The sequence below is a fragment of the Periplaneta americana genome, chromosome 16 (assembly GCF_040183065.1).
Source record: "Periplaneta americana isolate PAMFEO1 chromosome 16, P.americana_PAMFEO1_priV1, whole genome shotgun sequence".
Lineage (NCBI taxonomy): Eukaryota > Metazoa > Arthropoda > Insecta > Blattodea > Blattidae > Periplaneta > Periplaneta americana.
In genome coordinates, this window is record NC_091132.1 from 60,279,964 (window position 1) to 60,301,192 (window position 21,229).

At 35.6% G+C, this 21,229-nt stretch overlaps 1 protein-coding gene across 2 annotated transcripts in view; it reads right to left on the bottom strand.

Moving 5' to 3' along the window:
• Positions 1-21,229, bottom strand: part of LOC138716355 (zinc finger CCHC domain-containing protein 24-like) — a 139,081-nt gene that overhangs the window by 24,920 nt on the left and 92,932 nt on the right. For both annotated transcript variants that reach the window (XM_069849356.1, XM_069849357.1), the window contains exon 3: positions 13,740-13,867. In XM_069849356.1, the coding sequence (XP_069705457.1) occupies positions 13,740-13,867 (128 nt within the window). The remainder of the gene's footprint in view (positions 1-13,739; positions 13,868-21,229) is intronic.

Genomic DNA, 21,229 nt, shown 5'->3' on the forward strand with positions numbered 1-21,229 from the left:
TGCATTCAGTTTAGAACTCTTGTCTGACTACATTGTACAGGGACATCATTTTATTTTTAGTAACATTTCTAATATTAACTTGGCTATATCTCTGGATCAACGCCGTTTGCTACCCTCTTTCACTACTGGAGTTCGATGATACTGGCGTAATATATAAACAAATCACTTTACTAGGTATAGGAGGGAAGAAAAGTAGTTCATCCATTTACGTAAACTAGGAAATATCGCGCTTTTGAGTTTGATCATTTTCATTAGGTTTTTGTTTAATCAAAATACAGTACAGTATTAGCAATGAGTGTTTTTACTCACGAACTGAACTGTCTATGTGGACGTATTCATTATGCAGTGTATATTATACTGCCTGCAGCACATTAGCGTACAATATAGAGAATGAAGTTAAATTGAAAAATAATCATAATATGGATATTTAAACACATTTTTTAAAATGGTGACCATTCATTTCGATACAGGCTTCAGTTCTAATGTGCATTTTATCGCACTAGACTATTGCACCTAATCCCAATTACCAGTTTCGTCCTTCGTACTAGTAACTCATGTTGAAATAATTTTGTACCTACTCTATAAAAGAGTACCTTACGTACTGTAAATTCAATCTTCACTTCTGCTCGATCCGAAAAGATAAAATTACTCAGGCATACTATCTACTATCCGAACAAGTGGTTATGTCGTAGGGTCGTAGAAAGGAGGAAATCACGTGGCAGTTAATTACTTCACGAGGCCCTTTTATTTCAGTTGTTTTAAACAGTTGTATGATATTACATAGTCGTCCAATTCCCAACAGAAATTAATGTTCTCAAAAAAGAGCTAAGACAGCCCAGCCACTAGCTGGCGAATAAAAGCTGGTGGGGGAAACGGGGCTGCGACATAGGCAAACGGACGACAGTACCTGTGCGAAAATGATTCAATATTGAAAGCTCTTTCGTCACTGGAAAATCCGAACATATTTTTGGAACGTACTGTTTACTATGACCGTAAGGCTTCTATGACTGTATATGCGGTCTTGGATCTGTGTGGAGGGCGATTGAACTTCATTAGTAGAAGGGGTGGGAGTGAAGTACATTCAAAAACTTAGGTACAATAAAAATTGAAGTAAAAATAAAATGATGTCCCTGTATTATGTTTACACTAATGCACAGAGACACGATCAGAACCACCTTGCCTTTAAGTGACAACGGCACCAGTAGGCCTACTATTTACAAACTATAAGTAAGCCACTACAATGAAAAATAAGCAGGCAGCGACAGAGAGCAGCATAGGTTCGAATCCTAAACAAATCAAACGTACGTAAGTTCGTTCTCCGGTGCAGCACACACAGGTTGCCCTTTCCTGTCACAGTGCAGTACCTTCGAACCCATGGGCTCCGTGACGTCAATATAGACAAGCAACAACCAACCTAAAATCCGTCCACTCTGGGACAAGTGTCGTCCCTGGTCATCACACAAGGAGCACACTCATGTCAATATGTAAGTCGAACATAAGTAAAGCCGCTAAGGGAAAAGAACGAAAGGAGAACTTCGGTGTAGTTCACTGGTTAGAGCACTCATTGCTTAGAACTGGGGATCTCGAGTTCGATCCTCGACGCCGGAGAGAATTTTTCTCTCTTAATAACAAATGGTAACTATCACAGATAGGACCAAACACTAATCTTTATATCGATATAATATCTTTAATTGAACTTCAAATAATTATAGCGAATCCAAATGGAATTTTTGGTGAATAAGATATAGGTTTCATAGCAGTAATGAATTGCCTGCGCCATTATTACACCGTTTATCCAACCCGAGTTCGATCCTCGACGCCGGAGCGAATTTTTCTCTCTTAATAACAAATGGTAACTATCACAGATAGGACCAAACACTAATCTTTATATCGATATAATATCTTTAATTGAACTTCAAATAATTATAGCGAATCCAAATGGAATTTTTGGTGAATAAGATATAGGTTTCATAGCAGTAATGAATTGCCTGCGCCATTATTACACCGTTTATCCAACCCGAGTTCGATCCTCGACGCCGGAGCGAATTTTTCTCTCTTAATAACAAATGGTAACTATCACAGATAGGACCAAACACTAATCTTTATATCGATATAATATCTTTAATTGAACTTCAAATAATTATAGCGAATCCAAATGGAATTTTTGGTGAATAAGATATAGGTTTCATAGCAGTAATGAATTGCCTGCGCCATTATTACACCGTTTATCCAACCCGAGTTCGATCCTCGACGCCGGAGCGAATTTTTCTCTCTTAATAACAAATGGTAACTATCACAGATAGGACCAAACACTAATCTTTATATCGATATAATATCTTTAATTGAACTTCAAATAATTATAGCGAATCCAAATGGAATTTTTGGTGAATAAGATATAGGTTTCATAGCAGTAATGAATTGCCTGCGCCATTATTACACCGTTTATCCAACCCGAGTTCGATCCTCGACGCCGGAGCGAATTTTTCTCTCTTAATAACAAATGGTAACTATCACAGATAGGACCAAACACTAATCTTTATATCGATATAATATCTTTAATTGAACTTCAAATAATTATAGCGAATCCAAATGGAATTTTTGGTGAATAAGATATAGGTTTCATAGCAGTAATGAATTGCCTGCGCCATTATTACACCGTTTATCCAACCCGAGTTCGATCCTCGACGCCGGAGCGAATTTTTCTCTCTTAATAACAAATGGTAACTATCACAGATAGGACCAAACACTAATCTTTATATCGATATAATATCTTTAATTGAACTTCAAATAATTATAGCGAATCCAAATGGAATTTTTGGTGAATAAGATATAGGTTTCATAGCAGTAATGAATTGCCTGCGCCATTATTACACCGTTTATCCAACCCGAGTTCGATCCTCGACACCGGAGCGAATTTTTCTCTCTTAATAACAAATGGTAACTATCACAGATAGGACCAAACACTAATCTTTATATCGATATAATATCTTTAATTGAACTTCAAATAATTATAGCGAATCCAAATGGAATTTTTGGTGAATAAGATATAGGTTTCATAGCAGTAATGAATTGCCTGCGCCATTATTACACCGTTTATCCAACCCGAGTTCGATCCTCGACGCCGGAGCGAATTTTGCTCTCTTAATAACAAATGGTAACTATCACAGATAGGACCAAACACTAATCTTTATATCGATATAATATCTTTAATTGAACTTCAAATAATTATAGCGAATCCAAATGGAATTTTTGGTGAACAAGATATAGGTTTCATAGCAGTAATGAATTGCCTGCGCCATTATTACACCGTTTATCCAACCCGAGTTCGATCCTCGACGCCGGAGCGAATTTTTCTCTCTTAATAACAAATGGTAACTATCACAGATAGGACCAAACACTAATCTTTATATCGATATAATATCTTTAATTGAACTTCAAATAATTATAGCGAATCCAAATGGAATTTTTGGTGAATAAGATATAGGTTTCATAGCAGTAATGAATTGCCTGCGCCATTATTACACCGTTTATCCAACCCGAGTTCGATCCTCGACGCCGGAGCGAATTTTTCTCTCTTAATAACAAATGGTAACTATCACAGATAGGACCAAACACTAATCTTTATATCGATATAATATCTTTAATTGAACTTCAAATAATTATAGCGAATCCAAATGGAATTTTTGGTGAATAAGATATAGGTTTCATAGCAGTAATGAATTGCCTGCGCCATTATTACACCGTTTATCCAACCCGAGTTCGATCCTCGACGCCGGAGCGAATTTTTCTCTCTTAATAACAAATGGTAACTATCACAGATAGGACCAAACACTAATCTTTATATCGATATAATATCTTTAATTGAACTTCAAATAATTATAGCGAATCCAAATGGAATTTTTGGTGAATAAGATATAGGTTTCATAGCAGTAATGAATTGCCTGCGCCATTATTACACCGTTTATCCAACCCGAGTTCGATCCTCGACGCCGGAGCGAATTTTTCTCTCTTAATAACAAATGGTAACTATCACAGATAGGACCAAACACTAATCTTTATATCGATATAATATCTTTAATTGAACTTCAAATAATTATAGCGAATCCAAATGGAATTTTTGGTGAATAAGATATAGGTTTCATAGCAGTAATGAATTGCCTGCGCCATTATTACACCGTTTATCCAACCCGAGTTCGATCCTCGACGCCGGAGCGAATTTTTCTCTCTTAATAACAAATGGTAACTATCACAGATAGGACCAAACACTAATCTTTATATCGATATAATATCTTTAATTGAACTTCAAATAATTATAGCGAATCCAAATGGAATTTTTGGTGAATAAGATATAGGTTTCATAGCAGTAATGAATTGCCTGCGCCATTATTACACCGTTTATCCAACCCGAGTTCGATCCTCGACGCCGGAGCGAATTTTTCTCTCTTAATAACAAATGGTAACATCACAGATAGGACCAAACACTAATCTTTATATCGATATAATATCTTTAATTGAACTTCAAATAATTATAGCGAATCCAAATGGAATTTTTGGTGAATAAGATATAGGTTTCATAGCAGTAATGAATTGCCTGCGCCATTATTACACCGTTTATCCAACCCGAGTTCGATCCTCGACGCCGGAGCGAATTTTTCTCTCTTAATAACAAATGGTAACTATCACAGATAGGACCAAACACTAATCTTTATATCGATATAATATCTTTAATTGAACTTCAAATAATTATAGCGAATCCAAATGGAATTTTTGGTGAATAAGATATAGGTTTCATAGCAGTAATGAATTGCCTGCGCCATTATTACACCGTTTATCCAACCCGAGTTCGATCCTCGACACCGGAGCGAATTTTTCTCTCTTAATAACAAATGGTAACTATCACAGATAGGACCAAACACTAATCTTTATATCGATATAATATCTTTAATTGAACTTCAAATAATTATAGCGAATCCAAATGGAATTTTTGGTGAATAAGATATAGGTTTCATAGCAGTAATGAATTGCCTGCGCCATTATTACACCGTTTATCCAACCCGAGTTCGATCCTCGACGCCGGAGCGAATTTTTCTCTCTTAATAACAAATGGTAACTATCACAGATAGGACCAAACACTAATCTTTATATCGATATAATATCTTTAATTGAACTTCAAATAATTATAGCGAATCCAAATGGAATTTTTGGTGAACAAGATATAGGTTTCATAGCAGTAATGAACTGCCTGCGCCATTATTACACCGTTTATCCAACCCGAGTTCGATCCTCGACGCCGGAGCGAATTTTTCTCTCTTAATAACAAATGGTAACTATCACAGATAGGACCAAACACTAATCTTTATATCGATATAATATCTTTAATTGAACTTCAAATAATTATAGCGAATCCAAATGGAATTTTTGGTGAATAAGATATAGGTTTCATAGCAGTAATGAATTGCCTGCGCCATTATTACACCGTTTATCCAACCCGAGTTCGATCCTCGACGCCGGAGCGAATTTTTCTCTCTTAATAACAAATGGTAACTATCACAGATAGGACCAAACACTAATCTTTATATCGATATAATATCTTTAATTGAACTTCAAATAATTATAGCGAATCCAAATGGAATTTTTGGTGAATAAGATATAGGTTTCATAGCAGTAATGAATTGCCTGCGCCATTATTACACCGTTTATCCAACCCGAGTTCGATCCTCGACGCCGGAGCGAATTTTTCTCTCTTAATAACAAATGGTAACATCACAGATAGGACCAAACACTAATCTTTATATCGATATAATATCTTTAATTGAACTTCAAATAATTATAGCGAATCCAAATGGAATTTTTGGTGAATAAGATATAGGTTTCATAGCAGTAATGAATTGCCTGCGCCATTATTACACCGTTTATCCAACCCGAGTTCGATCCTCGACGCCGGAGCGAATTTTTCTCTCTTAATAACAAATGGTAACTATCACAGATAGGACCAAACACTAATCTTTATATCGATATAATATCTTTAATTGAACTTCAAATAATTATAGCGAATCCAAATGGAATTTTTGGTGAATAAGATATAGGTTTCATAGCAGTAATGAATTGCCTGCGCCATTATTACACCGTTTATCCAACCCGAGTTCGATCCTCGACACCGGAGCGAATTTTTCTCTCTTAATAACAAATGGTAACTATCACAGATAGGACCAAACACTAATCTTTATATCGATATAATATCTTTAATTGAACTTCAAATAATTATAGCGAATCCAAATGGAATTTTTGGTGAATAAGATATAGGTTTCATAGCAGTAATGAATTGCCTGCGCCATTATTACACCGTTTATCCAACCCGAGTTCGATCCTCGACGCCGGAGCGAATTTTTCTCTCTTAATAACAAATGGTAACTATCACAGATAGGACCAAACACTAATCTTTATATCGATATAATATCTTTAATTGAACTTCAAATAATTATAGCGAATCCAAATGGAATTTTTGGTGAACAAGATATAGGTTTCATAGCAGTAATGAACTGCCTGCGCCATTATTACACCGTTTATCCAACCCGAGTTCGATCCTCGACGCCGGAGCGAATTTTTCTCTCTTAATAACAAATGGTAACTATCACAGATAGGACCAAACACTAATCTTTATATCGATATAATATCTTTAATTGAACTTCAAATAATTATAGCGAATCCAAATGGAATTTTTGGTGAATAAGATATAGGTTTCATAGCAGTAATGAATTGCCTGCGCCATTATTACACCGTTTATCCAACCCGAGTTCGATCCTCGACGCCGGAGCGAATTTTTCTCTCTTAATAACAAATGGTAACTATCACAGATAGGACCAAACACTAATCTTTATATCGATATAATATCTTTAATTGAACTTCAAATAATTATAGCGAATCCAAATGGAATTTTTGGTGAATAAGATATAGGTTTCATAGCAGTAATGAATTGCCTGCGCCATTATTACACCGTTTATCCAACCCGAGTTCGATCCTCGACGCCGGAGCGAATTTTTCTCTCTTAATAACAAATGGTAACATCACAGATAGGACCAAACACTAATCTTTATATCGATATAATATCTTTAATTGAACTTCAAATAATTATAGCGAATCCAAATGGAATTTTTGGTGAATAAGATATAGGTTTCATAGCAGTAATGAATTGCCTGCGCCATTATTACACCGTTTATCCAACCCGAGTTCGATCCTCGACGCCGGAGCGAATTTTTCTCTCTTAATAACAAATGGTAACTATCACAGATAGGACCAAACACTAATCTTTATATCGATATAATATCTTTAATTGAACTTCAAATAATTATAGCGAATCCAAATGGAATTTTTGGTGAATAAGATATAGGTTTCATAGCAGTAATGAATTGCCTGCGCCATTACACCATTTATCTAATAATTATTATCATCCACAAACTGAAATAAATAGATGACAGTACTGCCACTGCACTGCAAATTTGCTTACGTTGCTGCAGCTGCAACAATTAACTTTGAAAATAGACTGAATTCCCACAAATTAATGAAGTAAACTGAAGCAAGATTTGCTGAACTACTGGTAAATAATAACTTCTCTGTTAGTAACAACCAAGAATAATAACTTGACAAAGCTTGATCCCTAAAATTTCAATAAAAGCAAAACTGCTAACCGGTAAAGGAGTGGAACTCTGTGGATGTACAATATTTCTTTCCTCGGAGCTGGAGATGACGTCAGTGTGACAAGTGTGTAATTGTGGGTCAGCTGTACGGCGTGTTGGTATATACTTAATTAGAGACGTCGGAAAACAATGACGTGTGCACATTGCACTCTCAGTGGCGGACATTAACTTTTCAACTGGCCTATTTCAGGAGAATGGAGCAAACAAGTTAAATTTCAAGTCATAAATATGCACGTACTATGACTCTCAGTGAAAGTGGTACGCTTGATAGAGTTCTATACTTCTTAGAGCAAAAATTTTGTTCTCAATGAATGATTACTTACTTACCTATGGCTTTTAAGGAACCCGGAGATTCACTGCCGCCCTCACTTATGCCCATCGGTCCCTATCCTGAGCAAGTGTAATCCAATCTTTATCATCATATTCCATTTCTCTCAAAATTCCATTTTAATATCCTCCCATCTACGTCTCGGCCTTCCCAAAGGTTTTTTTTTTCTCTCTGGCTTCCCAACTAACACACTTTATGCATTTCTGGATTCGCCCATACCTGCTACATGCCCTGCCCATCTCAAACGTCTGGATTTAATGTTCCTAATTATGTGAAGTGAAGAATACAATGCGTGCAATTCTGCGTTGTGTAACTTTCTCCATTCTCCTGTAACTTCATCCCTTTTAACCCCCAAATATTTCCTAAGCACAAGTTTCACAACCATACAGAACAACCGGTAATATAACAGTTTTATAGATTCTAACATTCAGCTTTTTTCAGAGCAGACTGGATGACAAAAGCTTCTCAACCGAATATTAAAACGCATATCCCACATTTATTTGCGTTTAATTTCCTTCCGAATGTCATTTATATTTTTTACTGTTTCTCAAAGATATTTGAATTTTTCTACTCTTCAACGGATAAATTTGCAATTATATTTCCATTTCGTATAATATTCCGGTCACGAGACATAATCATAACCTTTGTCTTTTCGGGGTTTACTTCCAAATCTATCTCTTTACTTGCTTGAAGTAAAATTCCCGTATTTCGCCTAATAGTTTGTGGATTTTCTCCCAACATATCAACGTCATCCGCATACACAAGGATCTGAAGTAACCCGTTCGATTCCAAACCCTGTTATCCTGAATTTTCCTAATGACATATTCTAGAGCGAAGTTAAAAAGTAAAGATGATAGTGCACCTCCTTGCTTTAGCCCGCAGTGAATTGGAAAAGCATCAGACAGAAGTTTGCCTATACGGACTCTGCTGTAAGTTTCATTGAGACATATTTTAATTAATCAAACTAGTTTCTTGGGCATACCAAATTCAATAAGAATGTTATATAAAACTATCAGCATTTATATTATAGGCTAGGTCATTAGTAGCTAGCAAAAACAATATCGGACCCAATACGGAGCCCTGAGGAATTCCATAATAATAATTCATAACATCAAATTTTTTACCATTAAACGAAACACTTTGCTTGCCATCTGATAAGTAAGATTCAAAAATCATCAAGTCACATTCTATGATACCCAAATGATTTAATTTAGTCAATAGAATACTACGATCAACAGAATCAAAAGCCTTGCTTAAGTCACAAAAGATTACATTAAAATAAACATTATTTTCAAAAGCTTGCATTACAAGACAACTGCGCCTATGGTATTATAGTGGGTTTCATTTGATCTACCACTAGTGAAATTAAGTGAAGTTGTAAACCGTGTGCAATTCTGTGTGACAGTGAAATACATAGGAGAGATCGAGGGAAATTTTTTCTCGTAGAACGGAAATTTCAACCTATCTCGAGGAAAATTATCGGAACACAATCTGACAACACTGGCCCCATGCACGTGAGCTGACAGCGTTATTTTGTAATCGCTCCAGTCCACATCAGTAATAGCTCCTGCAAAACACTCCTTCTCTACCCATAGTAAACAATAGCAGTAAATTTCGTTATTACTCAACCAGATTCCCACGCATGACCGCATCTCTCTCTCGTAACTCCTCTCTCACTGCACAGCAAACACGTTCTTTTCCTTTTCCTCCACTTCAACATTCTATCAGCCCTTGAGGTGAGGCCCCGAGTCAGAAGTGTCACATAAATCTAACCAAGATGACTTTTCTTTTATAATATAGGCCTAACATCATGAGGAACGTGCTCTTTTCGAGACCTTCTCCCTTAATGTTCATTCAGCAAGCGTGTCATAGCAGGGAAAGGAAGTTCATGCCCTAAAAACGTGAAGAATATGTATGCATTTATGCCGTAAAAATAGATAAATATGCTACAAAATATGCATTATCAGTCTGAGATTATTTTAACAGAATAATAAGGTACAGGTAACTTACGTTTAGTCTATGGATTTTGAAGTGCTTGTCTCATTGCTAAATGCTCCAGTTATGCTGTTAAGCCTTGGTTTTTCTGAACTGACGCATGTGACGTGCGAGGACTACTCGAGAGATAGTGAGTGGTTTCTATTAGAGGTGGGGAAAAAATAACGTAACAGTTATTTTGGAACCGTTCCTTGTTTGGAACTGTTCCAAAAAGTAACAGCACCTTGGAACACTATGTTCCAAAATAACAGTGTTGCTCTGAGCTAGTACGAAATACTTGCGGTTACAAATACTCGTTTCACTTTGGAACTACATTATGACAACGCCTGTTCCACAGAACGGAACATGTTTGGTACTATTCAAAGCAGTGACGCCAACTTTTGGAAAACAGTGCGTGGGCTCAAACATTTGACGAGCCTTAAGTTAAATAAATCTCACAACGTGTCACAACACGATAAATTATTGGGTGGGCTCGGCTTCCACAAGCCCATACAAGTTGGCGCCACTGTTTGAAAGCAGAATTGCGAATCCTTTCGTCGTACTGAAAAAAATGTTGGAAACTGAAGTAAAAGATAAATAGTAAAGATACGAAGATAGTCTTCAAAAAATGTACACATTATCTTGGAACTTATGTTAATTAAGTATAGGATTCTATCAAATAATATAATGCCTGTATTATAGTGACTACATTGTGAATTTTATCAAGGGAGATGAAAATATATAGGTTATGTTTTATTTCCAAATATTTTACAGTTTTAGTTTCATTACCAATTCTTGAAATTAAATTAAAATCTGTTGAAACATGACTATTATTGAAGTTCTTTTGTTAAAAAAAAAGTACAACGGTAAATTTTCATATTTCATTACAATGAGATAATTATTCTTCATGACGGTACATTATTAATATGAATTTTAGCACGGCCGAAATGATTATAGCTTTTATTTACGCATTTTTGGAGAAATTGAACACTACTGTGACCTTCAGCTAAGCAGAAGAGGAAGAATAGGTTAGGTTTTATTTACCACTGGGATCCATTTCGATTTCGTGACCAATTTACAAATAATTTAAAATTACATTACATTTCCTGCTTCGAACAAACCTGATCTACGAATTCAATTTAGCATTAGAAAAGATTTCATTTCCTGGAATTCACATCTTCGACTCATTATGACATCGTACTGCATCACATGCCATACAGGGAAGTATGTGATCATTTAGCGTCCGTACATGTTCCTAAATACCACTGTTACGTTACGTACTAGTAGTACGTGGCTCTTCCACTGTTACATTAAATACTCCTGTTACAAAAAATACTTGCTGTTACAAAAAATAACTCGCTGTTACAAAAAATACTCGCTGTTATGGAACTACATTATGAGTCAGGCCTGTTCTAAACCATCACTGTTACATTACATACTAGTAGTACTGTACCTGTTATACAAAATACTTGCTGTTACATGTTACAATATACTCGATGTTATGGAACACGGCCGACTTGATGCTCTCTTCGCTTTCAAAGCTGAAGCGAAGCTAGCATCAAGTTGGCCGTGTATGGAACTACAATATGACAACCAAAGACGTTGACAACCGTTGCTGCTGTGTTATTAATTTAGCGACTTTGTCACTAGATCTGGTTACTTTTAACAATTTTCAGGGACAAAATCAATACCAACTTTTAATCCTGAACTGGCGTCGTGCATAAATATAACGTAACTGGTTTCGTGGTGTCAATACTGTCAGTATGACTTTTGGACTATATATATATATATATATATATATATATATATATATATATATATAATGTAAAAATTAATTTCTGATCCTACAGAATTTATCTGTTATGGTAACAACATGGAGTTAGGCCACAAAGGGAAAAACACTGGGGGAGGGATTCGATCCGATGCTGTGGAGCGAACTTCGGCGTAGGCTATATAATATATGGTGGTACTGTTATTTTGGAACTGTTATTTGGAACCTAGTATTTTCATGGAACTGGAACAGTTGGAACTGTTACGAGAAAATAACAACTTTTCCCATCTCTAGTTTCTATGGCTGCGAAGGGCGCAGACCTCGCATCTCGCAGTTATAGAAACCACTCACTATCTCTCGCGTAATCCGGATTTGTGCGAGGCGGGCCTCGCACCTAGGAAGTCGCATGCGTTGGTTCAGAAAAACCAAGGCTTTACAGTTCACAACTAAGCAGTGGCGTATGTTTTCTGTTGTCATTCTTTGCCTGTTGTCTCTCAGCGCGAAAAACTTCGTTCTACGTCACAAGAAGTAAGAGGGGCTTGCACAAAAGCTGAGCTGTTCTATAGAAACTTTTGTTGGCTTTTGGAGTGTTTTTCCTTCGAGAATATCTTGAATTTCTTAAAGTTGATAATAGCCAGGGTTTTTGGAAAGAATATTTGCTGTTTTCTCGTTCACTTTATATCCTACATTTCCTGAAACTGATGTTAAACTGGATATTGTTCTATCGAAATCTGCTAAAGACGGCAGTCAAGGAATACCAATTGCTAACTTGAGAGGCTCCCTATGAGGGCGTCATCGTTACGTTCAAAATTCATAACAAATTAGTCGTGTTTACGAGGTTACACACTTTTAAAAATGAGGAAAGAAGATAAAAAATACATCATATACCGTTTTCCTGTATAAATGTTAAAATATGATGCTTTTGTAAATAAAGGCAAATATGCACTTTTATCCACAATAAAAGTAATATTGTATTCAGAAATTTGTGATTCATGTAGATAATAATCTTTCAGCATATTCACACAACCGTGTCTCTTATCCTGAACATTCCTAATGACATATTCTAGAGCGAAGTTAAAAAGTGAAGGTGATAGTGCATCTCCTTACTTTAGCCCGCAGTGAATTGGAAAAGCATCAGACAGAAGCTGGTCTATATGGACTCTGCTGTAAGTTTCATTGAGACACATTTTCAATTAATCGAACTAGTTTCTTGGGAATACCAAATTCAATAAGAAGGTTATATAAAACTTCTCTCTTAACCGGGTCATATGCCTTTTTGAAATCTATGAATAATTGATGTAATGTACCCTTATACTCCCATTTTTTTCTCCAATAAGTTATCTGTCGAATACAGAATATCTGATCAATAGTCGATCTATTATGCCTAAAACCACACTGATGATCCCCATTAATTTCATCTACAATGTAGATCTACATACGCAGTTAATCTTCCCAAAAGAATATTGGACAAAATTTTGTATGACGTCAACAAAAGTGATATTCCTCGAAAGTTACTACAGTTAGTTTTGTCCCCCTTCTTAAAAATAGATACAATAATGGACTCCCTCCATTGTTCTAGTACAATTTCCTTTTCCCAAATAGCAAGTACAAGTTTATAAATTTCGCTAGATAATGCGCTTCCACCCTCTTGTATTAATTCTGCTGGAATTTGATCGATACCTGGAGACATGTACTTTTTCAGATTTTCTATCGCAATTTCGACTTCAGAAAGTGTAGGTTCGGGTATAAATGGCTCAGCAGTTTGTATTTGAATTTCGTCCCTATCAATTCAATTTGACCTATGTACATTTAGTAGTTGCCCATCATTTCTTAGATTAATATTTTATGATCCAGACTAGCTGAAACAAGTAAACACAAGCTACTATTCGCGACACGCAAAATTGTTGCTGATGTAATGAACGAAGGGGAGGGGCAATCATACTGCCGTTTGATGCAAACATTTTGTACTTACCTGAGGGCAGTCTTTAATGTAGTGTCCTTTCTTAAAGCACAGGTGGCACAAGTACGCGGGAGGCGGTCTTTTGGTCGGTTTCCTCTCGAAGCTCAGGTTCAGCTCACTGAAGTGATCCACGAGGTCCCCTGCAACGACCCAATACAAAGCACATTTTATTACTCGCTAGCAAACATTCTGATGGGGACAGAGAAAAAAGTTAATTTTTTTCTTTCACCATGTTAATAATGTCAAAAGAAATGCTTATACAAATTTTGGCCACTCGACCGCAATTATGCGGGCCGTAAAGAAGTAAGTTCGCCAGGGACCGTTAACAGAAAGAAAACAAAATTTCATAGGAAAAATGTATTGCAACAGACACATCAATTGTTGAGCTATTTTTCAACATGTTCCCCATCGGAACTGAGACATTTGTCATATTATGGGATCGACACAGAGGTGCAGACGGTTGTCGAACGCTGGTGGTTGACTTCTACGACACAAGGACACAAAAATTGATCCCATGGTATGACAAATGTCTCAATTCCGCTGGGAATGGTGACAAATGCGCAACAATTGCTGTATCTGTTTCAATAAATCTTTCCATGCAATTATATTTTTTCCTGTAAACGGTCCCAGGGAAAATCACTTTCTGGACGGCCTCGTAATTGCGGTCGAGTGACCAAAATTTGTAGGTATAAGCACTTGTTTTGACATTATTAACATAGTGAAAACTTTTTTGTGTGTCCCCATCAGAATGTTAGGTTGTAAGCACAGAAAAAAATGAGTTGCACAAAAATAAGACATCTTTTTTTGTTTCAATTTAAAACAGTGGTTCTCAATATTTTTAAGTCTGGATCCCACCTCGAAGGCCCTTAAACTTCATGGGTAGGGTTATCAAACATCCGTATTTTTAAAGTTTGTCCTGCCGTCCGTAATTTTTGAAGATTTGTTAAATGTCCATATTTTTATGGAAAAGTCCCAATCACCTCATTTTTTATAATTACTTTTCAAAACATAATTCTGAACTGCGAATAAAACTATAGTTTTTCTTCCATATATTTTATTTATTTTATTCAGAGTCTGAACTCATTGCAACGGTAGAATAATGTCCCAATTATTTATTAGCATCATTGGTCAATAAGAATAAGACATCTACAAATGTTTTTGTGTCCGAACTTTGTCCCGCTTTATGAACTAGTTTGTCCTGTTTATCACTAATGAGTATCCGGTAACCCTATTCATGGGACCCCAAGTTAAATTAGTACACATTTAAAAATAACTATGTTACTAAAAAGTAAATTATACTAACCAACCAGATTTAAAATCAAACCGAAATGTTGTAATGTTTGGGCTTGCCGTTTTTGCGTAAGTTAGTGTATGTAGGCATCAGTGGCGGTTAACTTACCGTAGTTCCTTGCGTAATTTGCACCCCCGTGTGTTTCGAGTACCACGATTATTTTGGATTTTGTTTTTGCTCAACATATTTTACGCTCCAATTTTAAGTACGGTACAAGTTAAGCTTCGTTAAGTATTGAATTTACATTGTTTTTAATAGGTACCAATAGTTTATGAGTTGGCATCACAAAATAAGTTGCCTCATGGGTGCATGGATCAAACTTTCAATTGATTACCCACTATGATCTCATTAATTACAGAGAATGGAATAGATGATTTACAGAGTGGAAGGGGACCAATGCATCAAAATTTAAGAGGTGACTCTACATGTTAAATGTATCAAAACTTTTATTACACTTCTCCTGCGATGAAGCACCGTTAAAGCAGAAAAGAAATAGTTCTTGCCCAATGTTTGCAGCGCTCTATTGCGGTAATAGCCCGAGAGAAATGACTGATTGCTATATAAGCAGATAGGTAAAAATAATCAGTTAATGTCTTGAATCTTTTTTTGCATATCAAACCGTTTAGCTATGAATTTAAATTGAATAATAGCGAAAATCGTTAAAATAAATCTCGCAACGCAGCGCATCGTCACACGTCACCGACTGAGTACGCCAGAGGGTGAGGGGAAGGTAAGAAGTGCAGGCCGCTATTGTTAGACTTATTGCAGTAGCCGTGATTTTGCCAACCATTTCCTATAAAACAGTAAATGTTAGAGAAAAACTTGTTTATATTTTTCAAATCTCTCCTCATGATCTATTACCAATTTCATTTTGGTCCAGAGCTTACCATCCATCGTGTATAATATATTCATTAAGATTACAACAATTTTAATTACTGTTAAATCAAGATTATGGAAATTGTAATGTTACAAAATTGAAATAAAAAGTGATTATGTATGTCCCGGCGACAGTCTTCAATGCTCTCAAAGTGATATGAAATCGTTGCGCAATAGCCCATGGAGGGCTATGACCTACCAGCCGACTGCTGGCTAGAGATGGGAGAATCGATTGATTTTTAATCGAAATAACTCAGCTAGGGAAGGGATAATCGATTGTTTTAATCGAGTAAAATTCAATCGATTATTTTCGTAATCGTACAAAATTCAATAAATGATTTTCATAATGAATAAAATTCAATCGATTATTTCCATAATCGAATAAAATAAACTGTTGCTCTACTGATGAAAGAGTGGAGTTATTAGTTTCGTTAGTTAATTTATAAATATAAAAACTAGCCGAGTGACCGACACGAAACGCCACTGAAGCTGCAGAAAACTAGTCGCCGGAGTGCCACTACCTGCTCCCGGGTTTATGGCCCTTTTATCCTCGGACTAGATCCCCCGCAAAGTACATATGAATTAGTTCACACTGTCTAATTGAATGATTATCAGAAATCTAACAATTCATAATTTGGATAAACTTCAGAACACAGATTCCTTCCTTTCCCTCTTACTTTAAAATTCCAACCTTGTGTACACAAAATAAATTATTGGCACTGAAAAGTGCCTTTTCGTAAGCATGATGCGCATTTGACAAACGCAGACAAATCTGCTCTTTTTACTATTTTAAGATACAGGGACATCATTTTATTTTTACGAACATTTCTGATATTAACCTGCCTATACCTTTGAATCAACGGTTGCTAACCCCTTCCATGACTGGAGTTCGATGGCGTAATATACAAACAAATCACTTTACTAGGTATAGGAGGGAAGAAAAGTAATTCATCCATTTACGTAAACTAGGAAATATCAAGCTTTTGAGTTTGATAATTTTCATTAGGTTTTTGTTTAATCAAAATACAGTACAGTATTAACAATGAGTGTTTTTACTCACGAACTGAGCTATCCATGCGGACGTATTCATTATGCAGTGTATATTAGAGTGTCTATAGCACATTAGCGTACACTATAGAGAATGAAGTTAAATTGAAAAATAATCATAATATGGATATTTAAACACATTTTTCAAAATGGTGGCGGTTCATTTCGATTAATGTATGCAATTCCAATTACCAGTTTCGTCCTTCGTACTAGTAGGCCTAACTCATGTTGAAATAATTCTGTACCTATTCTATAAAAGAGTACCTTACGTACTGTAAATTCAATCTTCACTTCTGCTCGATCCGAAAAGATAAAATTACTCAGACATTCTATCTACTGTCCGTCCAAATGATTATGTCGCAGGATCGTAGAAAGGAGGGGAAATCACGTGACAGTTAATTACTTAACGAGGCCTGTTATTTAAGTTATTTTAAACAGTTGTATGGGTATAATATTACGTATATGTCCAATTCCTAACAGAAATTAATGTTCTCAGAAAAGAGCTAAGACAGCCCAGCCACTAGCCTTTACCGAGAGGCGAATAGAAGCTGGTGGGGAAAACCGGAATGCGACGTAGGCAAATGGACGACAGTACCTTTGCGAAAATGATGCAATATTGAAAGCTCTTTCGTCATTGGAAAACGCGAACGTACTGTGACGGTAAGGCTACTATGACTTGGATCTGTGTGGAAGACGGTTGAACTTCATTCGTAGAAGGGGTGGGAGTGAAGTACATTCAAAAACTCATGTACAATAAAAATTGAAGTAAAAATAAAATGTCCCTGTATAATTGTCAGTGAGGAATCCGTATACTGAAATTTTCTCCATAATTTTTTTTATCGTTCTTTTGCGCCAATTTACTCAGACGTGTGTAACTATCGAGAGAATATTCTCGGACTACCAGATCCCGCGCAACAAAATATTGCAGAGAGCAGTTTGCAGTTTTGTGCAGAGTGCCGAGTATGTAAGTTCTGTCATGAAGTAGTCAGGGTGCGAATTAAGATTTCTGATAAGGGGGGATAGAATCTAGATAGAGAAAACCATACATAAAATTATTATTATCATCATTCGATATCGCTTAACGCTTGGTCGCACTGAGTTGCTTGTCTTGCATCTTGATTAATTTAATAATTATATCCATTAGTAGGCTTAAGCTAAGATGTGTAATTCCTAAGTTGTTGATTGTTGTCAGCTTGCCGGTGATGATAGTACATCAATTTTATTTTATTTGCTTAATTTATACTATATTCTGTAAAGTATACTCGTATTAAAAGAATTATGTTTTGTGAGGGGGGGGATAAAGTTATCCCTGGCAGGGATGTTAATGTGAATATATGAGAAGGGGATAACTTTACAACAGAGGGAGGAAATAAAGTCTTTATGGAGAAGGTGTCGCCTAAGTTCCGTCGTCAATTTCCCGATTCCCGTGTCGGATAAAACAACAATATACCGACTGGTAAAGAAGTTCAAAGAGACAGGATCTGTAGAAAATAGGAAGCCTCATGTGAATAAACGTGTATTAACAAAAGAGAAATTTACAGAGCACTTCCAAGAATGAGGTAAGGTTTATGTTTTTATCGTACCGCATATTACTATCGCGCTTTGACGGTAGGAAAACTACTCCTATAGCATACGGGGGCCGCTAATCTTCGGTTAAGCGGTGGCGTTTCGTCTCGTCCACCCGGAGTATTTACATGCTAGGAACAACATAAAGATACAAGACAAAGTAAATTCACGAATGATAGGGCCAATTAACAATGATCTGTTAAGAATACAAAATAGAAAATAAATACATGCTTACACACCTCTTGAAAACTGTTTAACATGTTTACTTACTTACATTATCGGTAGACCTATTTTAAATTTTATGTAGGCTATAGGCATAATTATAATACTATTATTATTATTATTATTATTATTATTATGTTAGGGTGTGTTTATTTATTAATATTAAATTCATGAATATCCTTATAAAATCTTTGAAACGATTTTTTTTTTCACAGGCATCCAGTGTTTAACAAATTTTAACTTTAGTTTTTAATAATGTATTTAAGAAAATGCCGTGTCATTTTTACACTTACACAATAATCATTTATATACATTTAGTCAACAGTTATTTGTATATGATAGGTAAGACACTTTACTTTACAGAAGAGGAAAACACGTGGAAACAATCAATATATTGAAATAAATGTAATTAAACACAATAATGGAACATGGAAGGGTGAAGAATAAACTGCCATGATGAATATATTGAAGAAGGGCATAGGAGGACTGTGCCTATGTCGATGTAGATTTTATTACCCTGGCAGTGAAAAATTAGAGAAGGGGAAACGCTTATAGATAAAAAAATCAAATCTAAATAGGCTATGTTATTTTTTTTAAGTTCAAGGGGCGGGGTTTCTAACCCTGTAACTGCCCCTTGCGTACGTCCCTGAGGTATATATATTTTTATTTTTATTTTAGTAGGTTATTTTACGACGCTTTATCAACATCTTAGGTTATTTAGCGTCTGAATGAGATGAAGGTGATAATGCCGGTGAAATGAGCCCGGGGTCCAGCACCGAAAGTTAGCCAGTATTTGCTCATATTGGGTCGAGGGAAAACCGCGGAAAAAACCTCAACCAGGTAACTTGCCCCGACTGTGAATCGAACCCGACCCACCTGGTTCTGAGGTATAAGAATTACAAGTTACGACATCATTCGAAATAATAGTCGTTTACCTGTATCCCAAAACTATAATTTTCCCTTCATTCAATCCCTTAAATAATCGAATAGTTTTCAATACAATCGTATAAACGAATGATACAAAATAATCTATTATTCTATTGCTACTTGTGATCCCTTATAGAAAATTTTAAGGGTCTCTAATCTAGTCTTTTTTGCACCTGTTTGTTATCAAATTTACTTATCTGTTTCTCAAAAAATAATTTGAGGAGGATCACGCAAGAACTTCAATTTTCTCAATCGAGGTTTTATTCAAAGAAGAAGGAAGTTTAGAATGAAAAATATCAGGATACGGCTTACGAGCATTGTAGATCATAACCATATTAAAAAGACGGACGAAACAAACTGAGCATCTTATAATTATACAATGACACTTGTTTAGCCGCGCGATTTTCATTTTCCCGTAGCCCGCCGCTAGGAGCTTATCTGCGGCCAAGCGGCCATCCGGACTACCGGCACTGAAACATTTAGTATATAGGAATTTGTATTTACCCAGCTCAAAATAGGTATTCAAAATGTCCCCGTCCAACTGATACACACTGTTGACGCCTTATGAAATTATTAATTACTTTAAGAAGTTCTGCTCAAGCAACAAAATTATTTACATTAAAGCCATACAGAATTCCAGTATTTCAAAATATAAATGAACAAGATCCAATAAGAGGTTGCATTTTTGTAATTGGATTTTAGAGAAAGTAAATTCTGAGGAAATTGATCCGACATTAATTTGTTTTGATGAGGCTTATTTTTATTTAAGTGAACACGTATCCTCACAAAATCATCGGTAGGCTAAATATAAGTATTTTGTTTATATATATATATATATATATATATATATATATATATATATTAATTTTTAACAACATAATCTGCCCTCAATGAGGGTGATATAAAGATTCAGAATAAAAGCAGTAACATTACAAAAAACCAAGTGAATGATAAAATTTCAATATCAGCTTTCTCTGTGCAATAGTCTTCATGATATTAAATGTTGAACGTAATAGCCTATATTTTTCCGGCAGTCAACTTCTTAGAGAAAGATTACTCGTAAACTATTAAAGATAGGAACTCCAATTCTACAACTTTGAAAAGATAATTTTGTGTAAATAAAATAACTGACTGAATAACATATTTATAAAATTTGACCTACTTTCCAACATAAAAAAATTAGAAGTCACTACGGTTTCCTCTTTGAAGCAGAAAACGGAATGAATTTTCAAAACGTAATAGGGTTCATTCCTGTAATTGTATTAAAAATCAACTTATTTCTTTCTTTTTCGGATGTTGCGCCTTAATTTTATGCAGCCCTCTAAGAGTTTCACTGACATGATTTAATCGCATACTGCTATTCAATGATCTCGTGGTTGCCGGCCGCTGTTGAGTGATAACCAGGGCGCGGATTTGGATGACGTAAAAAACCCTAATGACCTATAAAATAGGCTAATCCAAAAATGTTAGAAAATGATCTAAAATGCTGAAAAAATTTGCCTAAAAATAAGCAATTCTATACATTAGTAATAAGAATTCTACTTTAAATTAGCAGTTCTTCTCTCCATTGCAA